Source organism: Ranitomeya imitator, chromosome 5 (assembly GCF_032444005.1).
Source record: "Ranitomeya imitator isolate aRanImi1 chromosome 5, aRanImi1.pri, whole genome shotgun sequence".
NCBI lineage: Eukaryota > Metazoa > Chordata > Amphibia > Anura > Dendrobatidae > Ranitomeya > Ranitomeya imitator.
The window spans coordinates 427,655,508-427,671,643 of NC_091286.1; the positions used below are offsets into that span (position 1 = coordinate 427,655,508).

Below are 16,136 nucleotides of genomic sequence, written 5' to 3' on the forward strand. Positions count from 1 at the left end.
TGAGAAATGAAAAGAAAGGTAATGTTCCAGCTCCTTAAAGTCAATGATTCTTTATTATTCCATTAAAAATGTATTCATCTGTATAAATCCTTGCACAAGTGAATTGTGTACATGTAGAAAAAAAAAGGATAAATGCGACGTGTTTGGATCTAATAAGATCTTAGTCCTTGCATAAGATCTTATTAGATCGAAACGGGTCGCATTTATCCTTCTTTTTCTACATGTACGCAATTCACTTGTGCAAGGATTTATACAGGTGAAGAAATTTTTAATGGAATAATAAAGAATAATTGATTTTAAGGAGCTGGAACATTACCTTTCGTTTCATTTCTCATTACTACTCGTCCAAGTCAAGACGGAGTTCCGTGCACCTGTAGGAATCTGGCTATTAGGAGCAGTGCCTAGTGAAAAGGCTATAAAGGCACAGATGATTGGCCTCGGGGAGACCAAAACATCCAACACCGCGGAGACACCATCACGTGTTTCTCGACGCAAGCAGTGAATAGCCAGGCCTTTCCCCGGGAAGGAACAACCACGGGAAGGGCAGCATCCTATGCCTTTATAGCCTTTTTACTAGGCACTGCTCCTAATAGCCAGATTCCTACTCCACACTGATGAGGGGCAAAAACCCCGAAACAGCTGTCTGTGGATGGATACCATGCTTGGCATAGGTGGCTTTCCTTCATAGGATGCTGCCCTTCCCGTGGTTGTTCCTTCCCGGGGAAAGGCCTGGCTATTCACTGCTTGCGTCGAGAAACACGTGATGGTGTTTCCGCAGCTTCTTTACATGCAACGGTGAGCTGGCTGTGGCTCTTGTAGGCATTTATTTAATTTTTATTATTATTTTTCATGTTCCTTCCACATTCATACTTATGATTCGTCTACAATATATATAACTAATCTAAATTTTCGGTATTGTATAATATGCTTGTGTTTTCTGTGGCACTTTTCCTCCAGGTGTTCCCGGGATCATTGGCTCTGTGTGGTACGCCATTGACGTTTATGTGGAACGTTCAAGCTTGATTATAAACAATGTATTTTTGGGAATCCAATATAAATTTGGCTGGTCTTGCTGGCTTGGAATATTTGGATCCTTGGGATGCTTTTTATGTGGTGCTCTGCTCATTTCTTGTCATCACTTTTTTAAAGGTAACCATATTTCACATGTATTAAATCAGACAAAAATGCTGTAACCTCATCTACACAATATCATTAGTGTTACATACAGTACATTTTCAAAATGAAAGATTTGTGTTCTTTATTGTTTGCAATGAAGTCTAGCCAAAGATTTGTTATTTCAGGCTTACTATCTGTCGCCTTTTGTTCTATGTGGATGGCCACTACTGTGGTCATTATGTCTATCCTTCACAAAAGTAAGACTAGGTTTCTTCATGAACAAGAAGGCCTCCATTCTAAATAAAATGTTATTATGGAACTTTTACATTTTCCTGGGCAGGTATGTGGGATGGAAGTATGTGATAGACAAACCATTCTATATGTATTATTATGTATTTCTTAAAAGATTTCCCATTTATTCCAAAGAGGTTGTTTCTGCAACAAGTGCATGGATTTCTGCAAGACCATTTCATGTATGTTAGCAATGTCTGCAACACATCTTCCTTATGTAAATACCTAGTATAGGGAGTTCTTGCTTGGGAGTCAAGCGGATCTGTGAAGTGTTTACTGACATTACAGTAGCCTATTTATTAATAGTGTCAAATTTTTATGCCAAATTCAAACATTCATGATAACAGAGTCCGTATAGGGACTGTGATTTCGAGAATCACCAACAATCAGCCAACACAAACTTAACTAGTCAGACCAAGGCCAGCCTGTACATCTTGGTCCCTAAATAGACCATGGCTCATGGAAATTTGAATTTAGCCTCTGAGTGTAAACACAGGTCCTGATTCATCAAAGCGATTACGCAAATATTCTGGAGTAAATCAGTTTGAAAAGTCGCTAAATTTTTTGCAGAATACAGGTTTGTGCAAACATTTTGCAACTTTTAAAATGGAGGAGAATGCCACTTGGTAGATACTCTCTATTCAGTAAGAGGCATGCACCTTTTAATGAGTCAGAAGCATCTGAACCAAAGCGCACACTTATCAAGATTGGCATGAACACTGCCGGTCTTGATGAATCGAGTCATAGTCTAAACAGTCCTAAAAGATTTATCATAGTGGTTCAGGATGTATGATAAATATGTCATATCTTTAAATTGTGTAGTCTAAGTTTACGCCATGTACTAGATGGTTTACTTTGTGCCACAATTATGCATATTTTTTGGTGCACAGTGTTGCCTATAATGCCAAACAGTTTCCCACCAAACCATACCAAATTTCATCCAAGCCACACACCCTTGTAGGACAAGTCAAAGAAAGTGTCTAAAAACATAAGAAATATGATGCCAATCATGGAAGGCAGTTTAATTTTTTATTTATTTGCTCTATTCCGGTGCATTTAGGTAGAGAAATCTCTCTTATAGTATGAGATTTATGGTTGATTATAGCTGATTTTATTTCTTTGGAAATAATTTCAAATGAGGATGCATAATCAATGACCAATCCTCTTAGATATACAGCTGGACTCTCTCTGACAAGCAGTATGGAATTGGGTTGTCAAAACTGAAACATTTTCTTAAAGTCGTTGGACACTTTATAATTATTTCAAAAAATATGCTTAAAATTGCATTACAAGTCCCTTACTAATATATTGATATAAGTAGATTAGCACCAATATCTCTGTAAAGTTGTGGGTCCTTGTTTAGTACAATGTCATCTGCAGACTGCATTGCGTTATTATCCTAAATGTGGCTGTAGGTGGATAGACTCTATTGTAAACTATGGCAATGCACATGCACAATTTCCGTGCTCAATGGGCAGATGCTGAGTTTCAGAAAACGGCACTAAACACTTTATATCAACATATTATGTTTTTTTTAATGAATTGGGCTATAGTCAGACAGCCATAGACTCTCTCATCCGAGAGAATCGGGCCTATTATGCAAATGACACTTTGATCAAACTCTAATCAGAGTTTGATCAGAGTGTCAGCATAATGTGATCCGATACCATCTGTGACAAAACACTCTGGGATCGCCTTTGCTGGGGTCAAAGGTCACGTGGTTTGTGCATTGAATCTGAGGCGTACAGCAGGTTTCTGAGCAGGCTGACCTCAGGTCAGATTTATTAACGTGAAAGCAACATGAACAAAGCAAAACATAAAAATAAATCTTAGCCTGTCCGGCACTAACTAAACAAATACGTTGCTATCTCAACAACTGGGGGGGCTTCTCCCACCCAGCTAACATCACACAGATCTTGAGCACAGCTCTTCTCACGTTTGTCTCACACAGGCAGGCAATCTGTGTGCCCCAGGCAGACACTGGAAACCCCCAGCTGGTCATCTTTTATTCCTGCAATCATTAACCCATTAGCACCCTGAAGATACTGAGTGGCCTAATTCACATAGGACAAACACCTGGGCGAGATATACCTGCCTCCAACTACCACACCAGCATGAGTCTTACATATCCCCCCTCCCCTTGCTCAGATCACTCCGGTCGAGCAAGAACACTTTTGAAACAGTGCACTCGGGATAGGGCATCGGCGTTCCCCATCTGCACCCCAGGTCGGTGCTCCACCATAAAAGAGTAAGCCTGCAGGGCAAGGAACCACCGGGTTACCCGACTATTACGGTCTTTGTGGAGGTGCATCCACTTGAGAGGGGCATGGTCTGTGACCAGCCTAAACTTCCTACCGGCCAGGTAATACTTGAGGGAGTCGAGAGCCCATTTAATGGCTAGGCACTCTTTTTCAACCACCGCATACCTCTGCTCATGTACATTCAGTTTCCGACTGAGATAGAGGACCGGGTATTCGACTCCGTCCCTCACCTGGGAAAGTACAGCTCCGACACCAGTATCAGAGGCATCAGTTTGTACCACAAACTCGCTGCTGAAATCAGGAGTCACTAGTACGGGCTGAGAGCACAAAGCCCGTTTCAGGCTGTGGAAGGCCTCTTCAGCAGCTGAGGTCCATTTTACCATCACGGGACCCTTCCCCTTGGTAAGATCCGTCAAGGGAGTAGCCATGGCTGCAAAATTGGGTATGAACCGGCGATAATAGCCAGCAATCCCCAGGAAAGCCTGTACTTGTTTTTTGTTCACTGGTTGTGGCCAGCCCTGAATTGCCTGTATTTTGTCGATCTGGGGTTTAACCACTCCTCGGCCAATCACGTAGCCCAAGTATCGTGCTTCTTCAAGCCCGATGTGGCATTTCTTGGGGTTTGCCATTAAACCTGCATCTCGCAGGTCATCAATCACCACTTGTACCTTCTGGAGATGAGTTTCCCAGTCCATGCTGTAAATTACGATGTCATCCAGGTAGGCAGAAGCATACTGTCTGTGAGGCCTCAAGACTCGATCCATCAATCTCTGGAACGTTGCGGGAGCTCCGTGAAGTCCAAATGGCATATAGACATACTGGAACAGACCTTCTGGTGTAGCAAATGCCGTCTTCTCTCTGGCCGCCTCGGCCAGAGGAATCTGCCAGTACCCCTTTTTTAAATCCAGGGTCGTAATGTATTGGGCTTTACCAAGCCGGTCGATCAACTCATCGACCCGGGGCATAGGGTATGCATCAAATTTAGAAACTGCATTCAGTTTCCTAAAGTCATTACAAAACCGGATGGAGCCATCCGGTTTAGGTATCAACACAATTGGACTGGACCAGGCGCTGTGCGACTCCTCAATGACTCCTAAGTCCAACATTGCCATTACTTCCCGGGAGACGGCTTCATGGCGGGCTTCCGGAATCCGGTAGGGCTTCACATGAACAGTGACGCCAGGCTCTGTGACAATCTCATGTTTCACCAAATTAGTCCGGCCAGGTTTTTTGAAGAAAACCTGTCGGTTCTGTAACAAAAATTGCTTAACCTCAGATTTTTGTCGTTCTGAGAGAGTCTCGGCAACCTGCACCTCCGGTACAGTAGGTGAACAAACCAGACGGGGCAGATCCGCCGTTAGGGCAGAGCGGTCTTTCCAGGATTTTATCAGATTCACATGATAAATCTGTTCCGGTTTTCTCTTACCTGGCTGGTACACTTTATAGTTCACTTCACCAACTCTTTCTTGGACCTCAAATGGGCCCTGCCATTTCGCCAGGAATTTACTATCCACCGTAGGGATTAGGGCCAACACCCTATCGCCGGGTGCAAATGTACGGACCTTAGCGCCTCTATCATAACTTTGCCTCTGGGCTCCCTGGGCCTGTAACATATGGTCCCTAACAATGGGCATGACAGCGGCAATACGATCCTGCATTTGTGTTACATGGTCAATCAACGTTTTAAAGGGAGTGACTTGGCCTTCCCAGGTTTCTTTTGCGACGTCCAGCAGTCCTCGGGGACGACGGGCGTACAACAGTTCGAAAGGCGAAAACCCTGTGGAAGACTGGGGAACTTCCCTAATGGCAAACAGCAAATAGGGTAACAAGTAATCCCAGTTCTTCCCATCTTTGTCTATCGCCTTCCGGAGCATCTGTTTTAAGGTTTTGTTGAAGCGCTCAACCAGGCCATCTGTTTGAGGGTGATAGACAGACGTACGCAACGGGTCTATTTGTAAGAGCCTGCAGAGCTCCTTCATTACCCTCGACATAAAGGGAGTCCCCTGGTCGGTGAGTATCTGTTTTGGAATTCCCACCCGACTAAACACTTGTACCAATTCCTTGGCGATCGTCTTGGTAGCTGTGTTACGCAAAGGGACGGCTTCCGGGTAACGAGTGGCATAGTCCACGATGACGAGGATATGTTGGTGCCCACGTGCGGATCGGGGAAGGGGCCCAACCAAATCCATCCCAATTCTCTCAAAAGGGACCCCGATGATAGGAAGGGGTACCAAAGGGCTACGGAACTGAGATTTAGGGGCCGCGATTTGGCACTCTGGACAGGACTCACAATAGTTACGCACATCACAATGTATTCCAGGCCACACAAAACAATGCAATATCCTTTCTGTGGTTTTCTGTACCCCCAGATGTCCCCCCATTATATGTCCGTGGGCCAAATCCAGTACCTTCCGCCGATAAGGTTTGGGTACCACTAACCATTGCACTGTGTCTTCCCCTTTTTTTTCTACCTGGTAGAGCAAATCATTTTCAAGAACCATATACAGGTACGCTAGCCTAGTGTCAGGTTCTATGGGTACCCCATCTATCATTTTTACATTTTTCCTAGCCGGAGTCAAGGTAGGATCTTTCATTTGCTCGCTGTGGAAGTCATCCACCTGGACTCCCAAATCTGGCAGGCAGGGTGCCGGATGGCTGTCTGCCTCCGCCTCTCGCTGAGGTTCCTCAGTTTCCTCCGTTTCCCCCGCCATGACGGAGAAGGGGTACTGAAGGTTAGATTCACTAACCTCCCCAGCAACATCTTCCTGTGGGGTCTCCTCTAGGGACTCGGGACCTCCAGATGGCATGGGAGAAGATTCACGGGTACAACTACCGTGAAGGAGCAACTGATTCTCCCACAACTGCCAGAAATAGGGAAAATCCCTGCCCAGGATTACATCCTGCAACAATGCGGGAACGAGTCCCACTTTGTGCTGCACTGACCCATAGGGAGTAGAAATCCATATGACCGCTGTTAAGTACGAGCGGGTGTCACCATGCACACACGTCACAGAAAACTTGTGAGACGGACCAGACGGAAGTGCCACCAGACTAGCTTTCACCAGAGTCACCACACTTCCAGAGTCTAGTAATGCCACAACATTTTTCCCATCAACAGATAATTCACACAGGTGTTTCACTGTATCATTTTGACCCGCATTTACACTCACTAGCTGTGTAACCAAAGACATGCGTTTTCTAGAGTCTATAACGTCGCACTGCATGAGTTCAGCGGTAACAGGACAGTTCGCAGAAACATGACCCTTCTCATGGCAGCGGAAACACCTAACAGGTCCCCTACTGAGACCACCGTCCAATACTCTTGGTCTCGGAGTGCGAGCAGTCCCGGACTCCTCCCCCACAGTTTTAAGCGATTTTCCTTCACCCGTGGTCCCTGGAACAGTCTTACCGGTTCCACGAGGAGGAGGCACAGACTGGGGGTTGGCGGTGTCGTCGGGAAGTCCTTCTGCCACGGAATAACGCTCGACCAACTCCACAAGTTGATCCGCTGTCGTGGGATTTCCTTGGCTTACCCACCTTTTCAGCGCTGAGGGTAGTACTCTCTGGTACTTGTCCAGGACAACCCGCTGGATTATTTCGGGTATTGTCAGTACCTCAGGTTGCAGCCATTTCTTTGTTAAGTAGATCAGGTCAAACATCTGAGACCGCGCCGGTTTATCTTGCTGGTATGTCCACTGATGTACCCTCTGTGCCCGGACAGCCGTCGTCACACCCAGCCGGGCCAGGATCTCAGCTTTCAGTTTCACAAAGTCCTGAGCGACCTCCGGGTCCAAATCATGGTAAGCTTTTTGGGCCTCGCCGGAGAGAAGCGGGGCGATCATATCGGCCCATCGTGCCTTCGGCCACTTCTCTCTCAACGCCGTCCGCTCAAACGTTGTCAGGTATGCCTCAACGTCATCTTCTGCAGTCAGCTTTTGCCAGTATCGACTCACATGGATCCTTCTGGACTCTGCCTCCGGGTCAGCGTCAGGCATGCTCACCAGGCGCTGCGCCACCTGTTGGAGAAGCTGATGGTCTGCAACCGTCATGTCCACTAACTCCTTCAGCTGTGCGGCCATCAAGCGATTAGCTTCGTGCTGTGCGGCAGTGGCCTGCTGCTGTACGGCAGTGGACTGTACTAAGGCTTTCACCACATCTTCCATGCTGTCGCCTGTGCCACGGTATGCCCGCGTTCTCCACCACAATGTGACAAAACACTCTGGGATCGCCTTTGCTGGGGTCAAAGGTCACGTGGTTTGTGCATTGAATCTGAGGCGTACAGCAGGTTTCTGAGCAGGCTGACCTCAGGTCAGATTTATTAACGTGAAAGCAACATGAACAAAGCAAAACATAAAAATAAATCCTAGCCTGTCCGGCACTAACTAAACAAATATGTTGCTATCTCAACAACTGGGGGGGCTTCTCCCACCCAGCTAACATCACACAGATCTTGAGCACAGCTCTTCACTCACGTTTGTCTCACACAGGCAGGCAATCTGTGTGCCCCAGGCAGACACTGGAAACCCCCAGCTGGTCATCTTTTATTCCTGCAATCATTAACCCATTAGCACCCTGAAGATACTGAGTGGCCTAATTCACATAGGACAAACACCTGGGCGAGATATACCTGCCTCCAACTACCACACCAGCATGAGTCTTACACATCATACAACAGAATTGGAGTATACTGTGAGGAGAAGGTGAAGACATTTTCATCTCCATTACGTGAGCCTGCGAAATCCATCCGATCGCACCGATGTTTTCCACGCTCCTATATAATTGAATGGGTGATTGGCATCCGATTTCAAAGTGTGATCACGGTATGCTGTCGGAATCTGTCAATGAAAAAAACATGTAACAGTATTAGCCCATTGAATAATATTGGTCTGAGTGTTATCTGATTAAAAATTTGATAGCACCCATCCGATGTATACGTTTGTATGAACGAGCCCTTAGAGTGAATAAAAAAATTACTACACCTAGAGCATGCTGCATCTAAAAAGACACCACTTTCTCTAAAAATTAACATTGAGAGAGGAAAAACGTGCCAAAAATCAAACTGTTTGCACAGTGCTTTACTTGTTATATTACATAACAGCTCTGTCTGCAGCATTTTTAATAAGGCTTCCTTGAGATGTCCTTATTTTGCATATTAAAAAAAAGAGGTAATTTTTCATCAGTGTGGTCCTTGTGTAGATTTTCCACTATAAGTATGGTATCCGTTTTTGTCGTATTTAATCAAACAAAAAGAAAATTCCAAACTTGTCATTCTTAGTATACAGTAAAAAATAGACCGCCCTTGAAAACAAATCTGTGCTGTTCTTTTTTCATAGACTTTTATTTGTACCCGAGAGGTGCATTTTATTCATTTTTTATTCATTTGACCAGCTCCATGGACTATAATGGGTGAAAAACACAGATGAGCATGTTCCTCAAAAACAGATGTCTACATGAGGCCTAATAAAAAAAAGGCAGGAATAAATGCCATCCTTATATTTTTTTATTTTTGTCTGGTTTATGATTAGCCAAAAATTGGAATATACTGAGTACCATCAAACTTCATGGTCTTTGATAAGACTTACGTATAACTCTGAGGAGATATGAAATGCGGCATTACTTTTTGGCAAAGCCTTAGTTCCTGCAATAAGCATTAGGATTTCAATGTGCTTCTATTGTAAAAATGCAATGGCAACACATGCGATTTTTGTTTTTTTTTACCTGTGGATTTACCTTATCTCATTTAATCTTATGAGAAAAATATGCAAATAATCTATTTGCCGCAAGACAAATTGACATGTTGCAGGTTTCAAAATTACGTCAGAGACAGTAAAGCCAGTGCAGATTTTTCATTTTAACAAGGGTAAAGGAAGAATAGGGACAGTACAATATGTTGTGCAATTTATTGCCAATACTCCATATATGGGGGAAAAAACTACTGTCTTGGCACACGGCAGGGCTTGGAAAAGAAGGAACACCATCTGACTTTTGGAATGCAAATTGGCTGGAATAGATAGCGGACACCATGTCATGTTTGCAGAGCCCCTGATGTGTCTAAACAGTAGAAACCCCCACAAGTAACCCCATTTTGAAAATTACGCCCCTGTAGGAACTTATCTAGAGGTTTGGTGAGCACCTTGAACGCACAGGTGCTTCATAGAATTTTAAACCTTTGAACAGTGAAAATGTTGGTTTTGCATCAAATTTTTCCTTTTCACAAGGGCAACAGGATAATATGGACCAGTCTCGGAAGCTAAGGGGCTCAACCAGAATTCTGTAGTTCAAATTTTGGCTGTAATAGATTGCGGAAGCCATGTCACATTTGAAGAGCCCCTGACATGCCAAACAAGCAAAAAGCCCTCACAAATGACCCCATTTTTGAATCTACATCTCATGAGGAATTCATTTAGGGGTATAAGTAAGCATACAGGCAATTTACAGAATTGTGTGACATTAGGCTGAGTCATTGGAAAATTACCATTTTTTCCACTAAAATGTTCCTCTGGCCACCTAGTTTTTAGTTTTGAAATAGATAATCGGATCAAATGAACAATTTAATGTGTTAATCGATTTCTCCTGAATATGCCAATACACCATGTGTGATCAAAAACCACTTTTGAGGAACAATGCAAAGCTCTGAAGGGAAGCGATAAATTGAAGTTCTGATTTAGCTATAATTGTTTAAAAGTGCTATGTCACATTGGCAGAGCCCCTGATGTGCCAGAATAGCAAAGCCCCTCAATAAGTAACCCCATTTTGCAAAATACACCCTGAATGAATTCATCTAGAGGTGTAGTGAGAATGGTGACACCACATGTGCCTCACAGAATTTCATACATTTGATCAGCGAATAACCCCTTTCTGACATGTGTCATAATAATACGCATATGCCAGATTCCCCCTGTTTGGTGTGGGCTTCTGGTGCTGAAAATCAAAAAAAGAAGGAATGTCCAACTTCACCGAATCCGTAAAAAAGAGTTTTCTTTATTCACAAACTTTAAACATGGAGGATTCAGACTTCAGCACGAACCATATAGGTAGGAATCTCAACGCGTTTCTGGAGACTAAGCTCCCTTAATCATTAATCATTAAGGGAGCTTAGTCTCCAGAAACGCGTTGAGATTCCTACCTATATGGTTCGTGCTGAAGTCTGTATCCTCCATGTTTAAAGTTTGTGAATAAAGAAAACTTTTTTTTACGGATTCGGTGAAGCTGGACATTCCTTCTTTTTTTGATTTTACACGCCTGGACACAGCGGGTCCGTGCTCCCGAAGATTGGCTTATGCATCACGGGTGAGCTGGCTTATTTTTCCTCCTTCTGGCACTGAGCCTGCACCTTTCCGGTCACATGACAGCTGATCTATACTGCTGACATGTGCCCGCAACAGCCGCAGATGGAATTGCGATCTACACGCGGCTGTTAACTCGCACTTACAGCAAGCGAGTCACTGGCTTCGCCTATCGGTGACCCGTCACATGAAAGCGGGTCACCAATGAGTCGGCATGACAACCAACGGTCTGCAGCAGACCTCTGTGGTTGTCAATGCTAGATTGCTATAAGTGTTGCCACGTGGTTGGTGCTCATAGCAGGTGAGCATTTCTGCCACACACAGGCGATCTGATCATTATTTGTGTGTAGCAGAGACGATCAAAGTACCGAAGCATCTAGTCTCCCATAGAGAATATTGAAGCATGTAAAAAGTAAAAAATGTTTTAAAATTTTTTTAAAAATCTACTATATAATTGTCTAAGGGGTACTTCCGTCTGTCCTTCTGTCTGTCTGTCTGTCACGGATATTCATTGGTCGTGGCCTCTGTCTATCATGGAAATCCAAGTCGCTGATTGGACGCCGCAAAACAGCCACGACCAATCAGCGATGGGCACAGTCCGGAAGAAAATGGCCGCTCCATACTCCCCGCAGTCAGTGGCCGGCACCCGCTCCATACTCCCCGCTCCCCGCAGTCAGTGTCCCAGGCACTCTGCTCCCCGCAGTCAGTGTCCCCGCACTCCGCTCCCCGCAGTCAGTGTCCGCGGCGCTCCACTCCCCGCAGTCAGTGTCCCCGGTGCTCCGCTCCCCGCAGTCAGTGTCCCCGGCACTCTGCTCCCCGCAGTCAGTGTCCCCGGCGCTCCGCTCCCCGCAGTCAGTGTCCCTGGCGCCCGCTCCATACTCCCCTCCGGTCACCACAGGGTTAATGCCGGCGGTAACGGACCGCGTTATGCCGTGGGTAACGCATTCCGTTATCATCGCTATTAACTCTGTGTGTCCCCAACCTTTTACTATTGATGCTGCCTATGCGGCATCAATAGTAACAAAAAGTAATGTTAAAAATAGTAAAAAAAAAAAACCTGCTATACTCACCCTCTGTTGTCCGCTGAGGCGCTGCGCCTGCCGCCATCTTCCTTTCCCAGTGATGCTTTGCGAAATTACCCAGAAGACCTAGCGGTCTCGCGAGACCGCTAAGTCATATGAGTAATTTCGCAAAGCATCCTGGGAGCGCAAGATGGCTGCAGCCGCGCGCCCATCTGCACAGCGCCGTTGGATCCCAGGAGCCGGAGAGACGGGATGCTGAGGAGCAGTGACCAGAATGGTGAGTATGTTAAACTACAAGGGACCCTCGGATCGTTAGGCGAGTATGTTTATTTTTTATTTTTTTAACCTGTGACATACATGGCTCGGTAATATACTACGTCACTGGGCAATATATTACGTGGCTCTGTGCTGTATACTACATCACTGGGCAATATACTACGTGGCTCTGTGCTGTCTACTACAAGGCTGGGCAATATACTAAGTCACTGTGCAATATACTACCTGGCTCTGTGCTGTATACTACGTGGCTGGACAATATACTACGTGACTGTGCAATATACTACCTCGCTCTGTGCTGTATACTACCTGGCTGGGCAATATACTACGTGACTCTGTGCTGTATACTACGTGGCTGGGCAATATACTTCATGGCTCTGTGCTGTATACTACGTGGCTGGGCAATATACTACGTGGCTGGCCAATATACTATGTCGCTGTGCAATATACTACCTGGCTCTGTGCTGTATACTACGTGGCTGGACAATATACTACCTCGCTGTGCAATATACTACGTGGCTCTGTGCTGTATACTACGTGGCTGGGCAATATACTACATCGCTGTGCAATATACTATGTGGCTCTGTGCTGTATACTACGTGGCTGGGCAATATACTACGTGGCACTGTGCTGTATACTACGTGGCTGGGCAATATACTACGTGGCTCTGTGCTGTATACTACGTGGCTGGGCAATATACTACGTGGCTGGCCAATATACTACGTCGCTGTGCAATATACTACGTGGCTCTGTGCTGTATACTACATGGCTGGGCAATAGACTACATGACTGGGCAATATACTACGTGGCTGGGCAATATACTACATAAATGGGCAAGATACTACATAACTGGGCAATATACTACGTGGCTCTGTGCTGTATACTACGTCGCTGGGCAATATACAACGTCGATGGGCAATATACTACGTGGCTGGGCAATATACTACGTAGCTGGGCAATATACTACGTGGCTGGACAATATACTACGTGGACATGCATATTCTAGAATACCTGATGCGTTAGAATCGGGCCACTATCTAGTATATAATAGTCCCATTCAAAATAAAACAATTAAAAAAATCAAATATACACATATTTGGTATCGCCACATTCAGAATTGCTCGAGCTATCCATGTAAAAATTCTAGGGCTAAAAAAAAGAATTAACCAGATAGGTTAACGGCGTAATGATAAAAAAAATTCAAAATGCAAGAATTATGTTTTTTTGGTCGCCACTACATTGCAATAAAAAGCAATAACGGGCGATCAAAACAATGTATATACACCAAAATTGTATCAATAGAAATTTCAGCTCTGTACTCAAAAAACAAAATAAGCCCTCACCCAACTCCAGATCACAAAAAATGGAGATGCTACAGGTCGCTGAAAATGGCGCCTTTTTTTAAAACAAATTTTGGATTTTTTTGCACCACTTACATATAAAAGAACATATACATCTTTGGGGTCTGTGAACTCATAATGACCTGGTGGTTAATCATAATGGCAGGTCAGTTTTAGCATTTAATAAACATGGTAAAAAAAAATAAACAGAACTGTGCAAGTACACTTCTTTTGCAATTTCACCGCAGTAGAAATTTTCCCATTTTACAGTACACGATTGATTAACTCCAATGATGTTTTTCAAAAGTACAAAAATCAAGCACTCACATGGCCATATTGACCAAAAAATAAAAAAGTTATGGCCCTGGGAAGAAGGGGAGCAAAAAACGAAAATGCAAAAATGAAAAATGGCTAAGGGGTCAAAGAATAATTACATTACTGAGTGCTATTTGCCTCCTAGAGCGCAGATTTTCTTAGATTAGTTTGCTCCATATACAGATAGAAAATCAAAATCCCGATTCTGAAAATATAACCCTTTGGGAGTTTATCTACAGGTGTAGTGACGATTTTGACTCCATTGGTGTTTCCCAGAAACAAGCAGCAGTGAATTTTCCCTAGTGAAAATTGAAAATTTGCTAATGTAGTGTAATGCATTGTAGTGCCCAGCACATTATAGTACCCGTGCATTATGCCCAGCTCATGCTTCTGGTGACATGCACCCATAAATTAAGCAATCTCTCATCGCTTTAAAATGCAAAATATATGGATGCTAAGGGCTTATTCCCACTTGCGATGAAATCGGATGAAAACAAACCGAATATTGGATTTAATTCGGACTAATGCTATTCTATGATGGTATCTTTAGCTGCATTTCTTTTTCCAGCTCGAATCATGATCGGACTGGAAAAAAGTCACAGCATGCTGCGCTTGTAATCGGAATTTGGATTGCATCCGCAATAGAAGTCAATGGGTGCGAGAAAAAAATCAAACAGCACTCGGACCATGCGAGTTCTGTCCGATTTTTACACACCGATCTCCTTGTAAAAGCCGGCAATTCATATGCAGGTACAGTAAAATCACACTGACAGGCTAGAATAGAATAGATAGAATAGATATATACACATAGAATACAAATTTATTTATATAGATGTCAGTGACACACATATACAGGTATACTATATATATGTATTTATATTACATAGAAAGATAGATAGAAGAAAAGCCGGTAATTCAGCACCCGTGGTAGTGTAAAATCACAGCAGGAGCTGACAGGATAGAAGAGATGGATTATGTACAGTAAATACACATAGAATAGATAGATATATAGATGTCTGTGACAAATACAATTAGTACAGTGTGTGGGAAAATTACTGGACATGTATTTAATTAATAAAAGATTATTTTTTGGGAAAAAATGGTGTGCGCTCCCAAGCAATTTTCGTAACCAGTAGAGGGAAAACCGACAACTTGGGGCAGATGTTTATAGACTGGGAAGGAAGTAATACCCATGGAGCTTCCCAGGCTATTAATATCAGCTCACAACTGTATACTTGGCCTTTACTGGCTATTAAATTGGGGGACCCCTCAAAAAATGACGTGGAGTCCCCCATAATTAATAACCAGCAAAGGCTATGCAAACAGCTGTGTGCTGATATTAGTAGCCTAGGAAGGGGCCATGGATATTGACCCCCCCGGCTAAAAACATTAGCTCTCAGCCGCCCCAGAAAAGGCGAATCTCTAATATGTGCCAATTCTGGCACCTAGCCTCACTCTTCCCACTTGCCCTGTAGCGGTGGCAAGTGGGGTAATAGTTGATGGTGACATCAAGCCCCGAGGTTAGCAATGGAGAGGTGTCAATAAGATGCCCCATAGTCACATTGTAAAAAAACAGACACAGACTCCTTTAATACTCTTAATTAAACCATACTTACGACCTCACCTAATTCCAGCGAAGCCCTCGATCTCCTGTAATAAAATTAAAGGAAAATGGCAACAATATACCATACCTGTCCATTGTTGTGTCCCATGCTGTAATCCATATCTGGGGGATAATTAGTTTTCAACCAGGATGATGCCAAGATGCAACCGTCCCGGCTGAAAACCACTGGTGAATTAGCTGCTGACCCGTATGCCCTAGTGATCCTTCTGCCTCTGATTACCCGTATTTGTGCCTGACCCATTCCCTGTTCCTGACTTAGTGTGTGTTTGGTGGTTTACAGCGTTAGACTCGGCATGTATTTTGAAACCTGCCTCCTGCTGTCCGTCTCTGGTACTACATTTCCTGTCTGGCTTTGACTCTCTGGCTCATACCCCGACTACATCTTTTGTCTCACGTTTGGATCCCGTGCTCCCATCTTGTTCTGATTTCTGGCTTGTCTCTGACCTCGTGCATTGCTGTCACCTCTGGTACTTCGTATTCCTGTTTGTTGCTGACCGGTCAATCTGACTACTCTGCCACCTCCTGGTGGCGCTCCTCGCTTTGCACTGTGGTGCTACATGGTGAGTGCTTCCTTTTTCCCCCTTACCTGCACCCCCTGGTTGAGG

The 16,136-nt window shown here is 44.2% G+C and overlaps 1 protein-coding gene across 1 annotated transcript in view; it reads left to right on the forward strand.

Annotated features, from left to right (window-relative positions):
• The window catches only part of CLDN16 (claudin 16), a 179,061-nt gene that overhangs the window by 151,451 nt on the left and 11,474 nt on the right, over positions 1-16,136 (forward strand). The window contains exon 4 of the mRNA XM_069768042.1: positions 958-1,149. Within this exon, the coding sequence (XP_069624143.1) occupies positions 958-1,149 (192 nt within the window). The remainder of the gene's footprint in view (positions 1-957; positions 1,150-16,136) is intronic.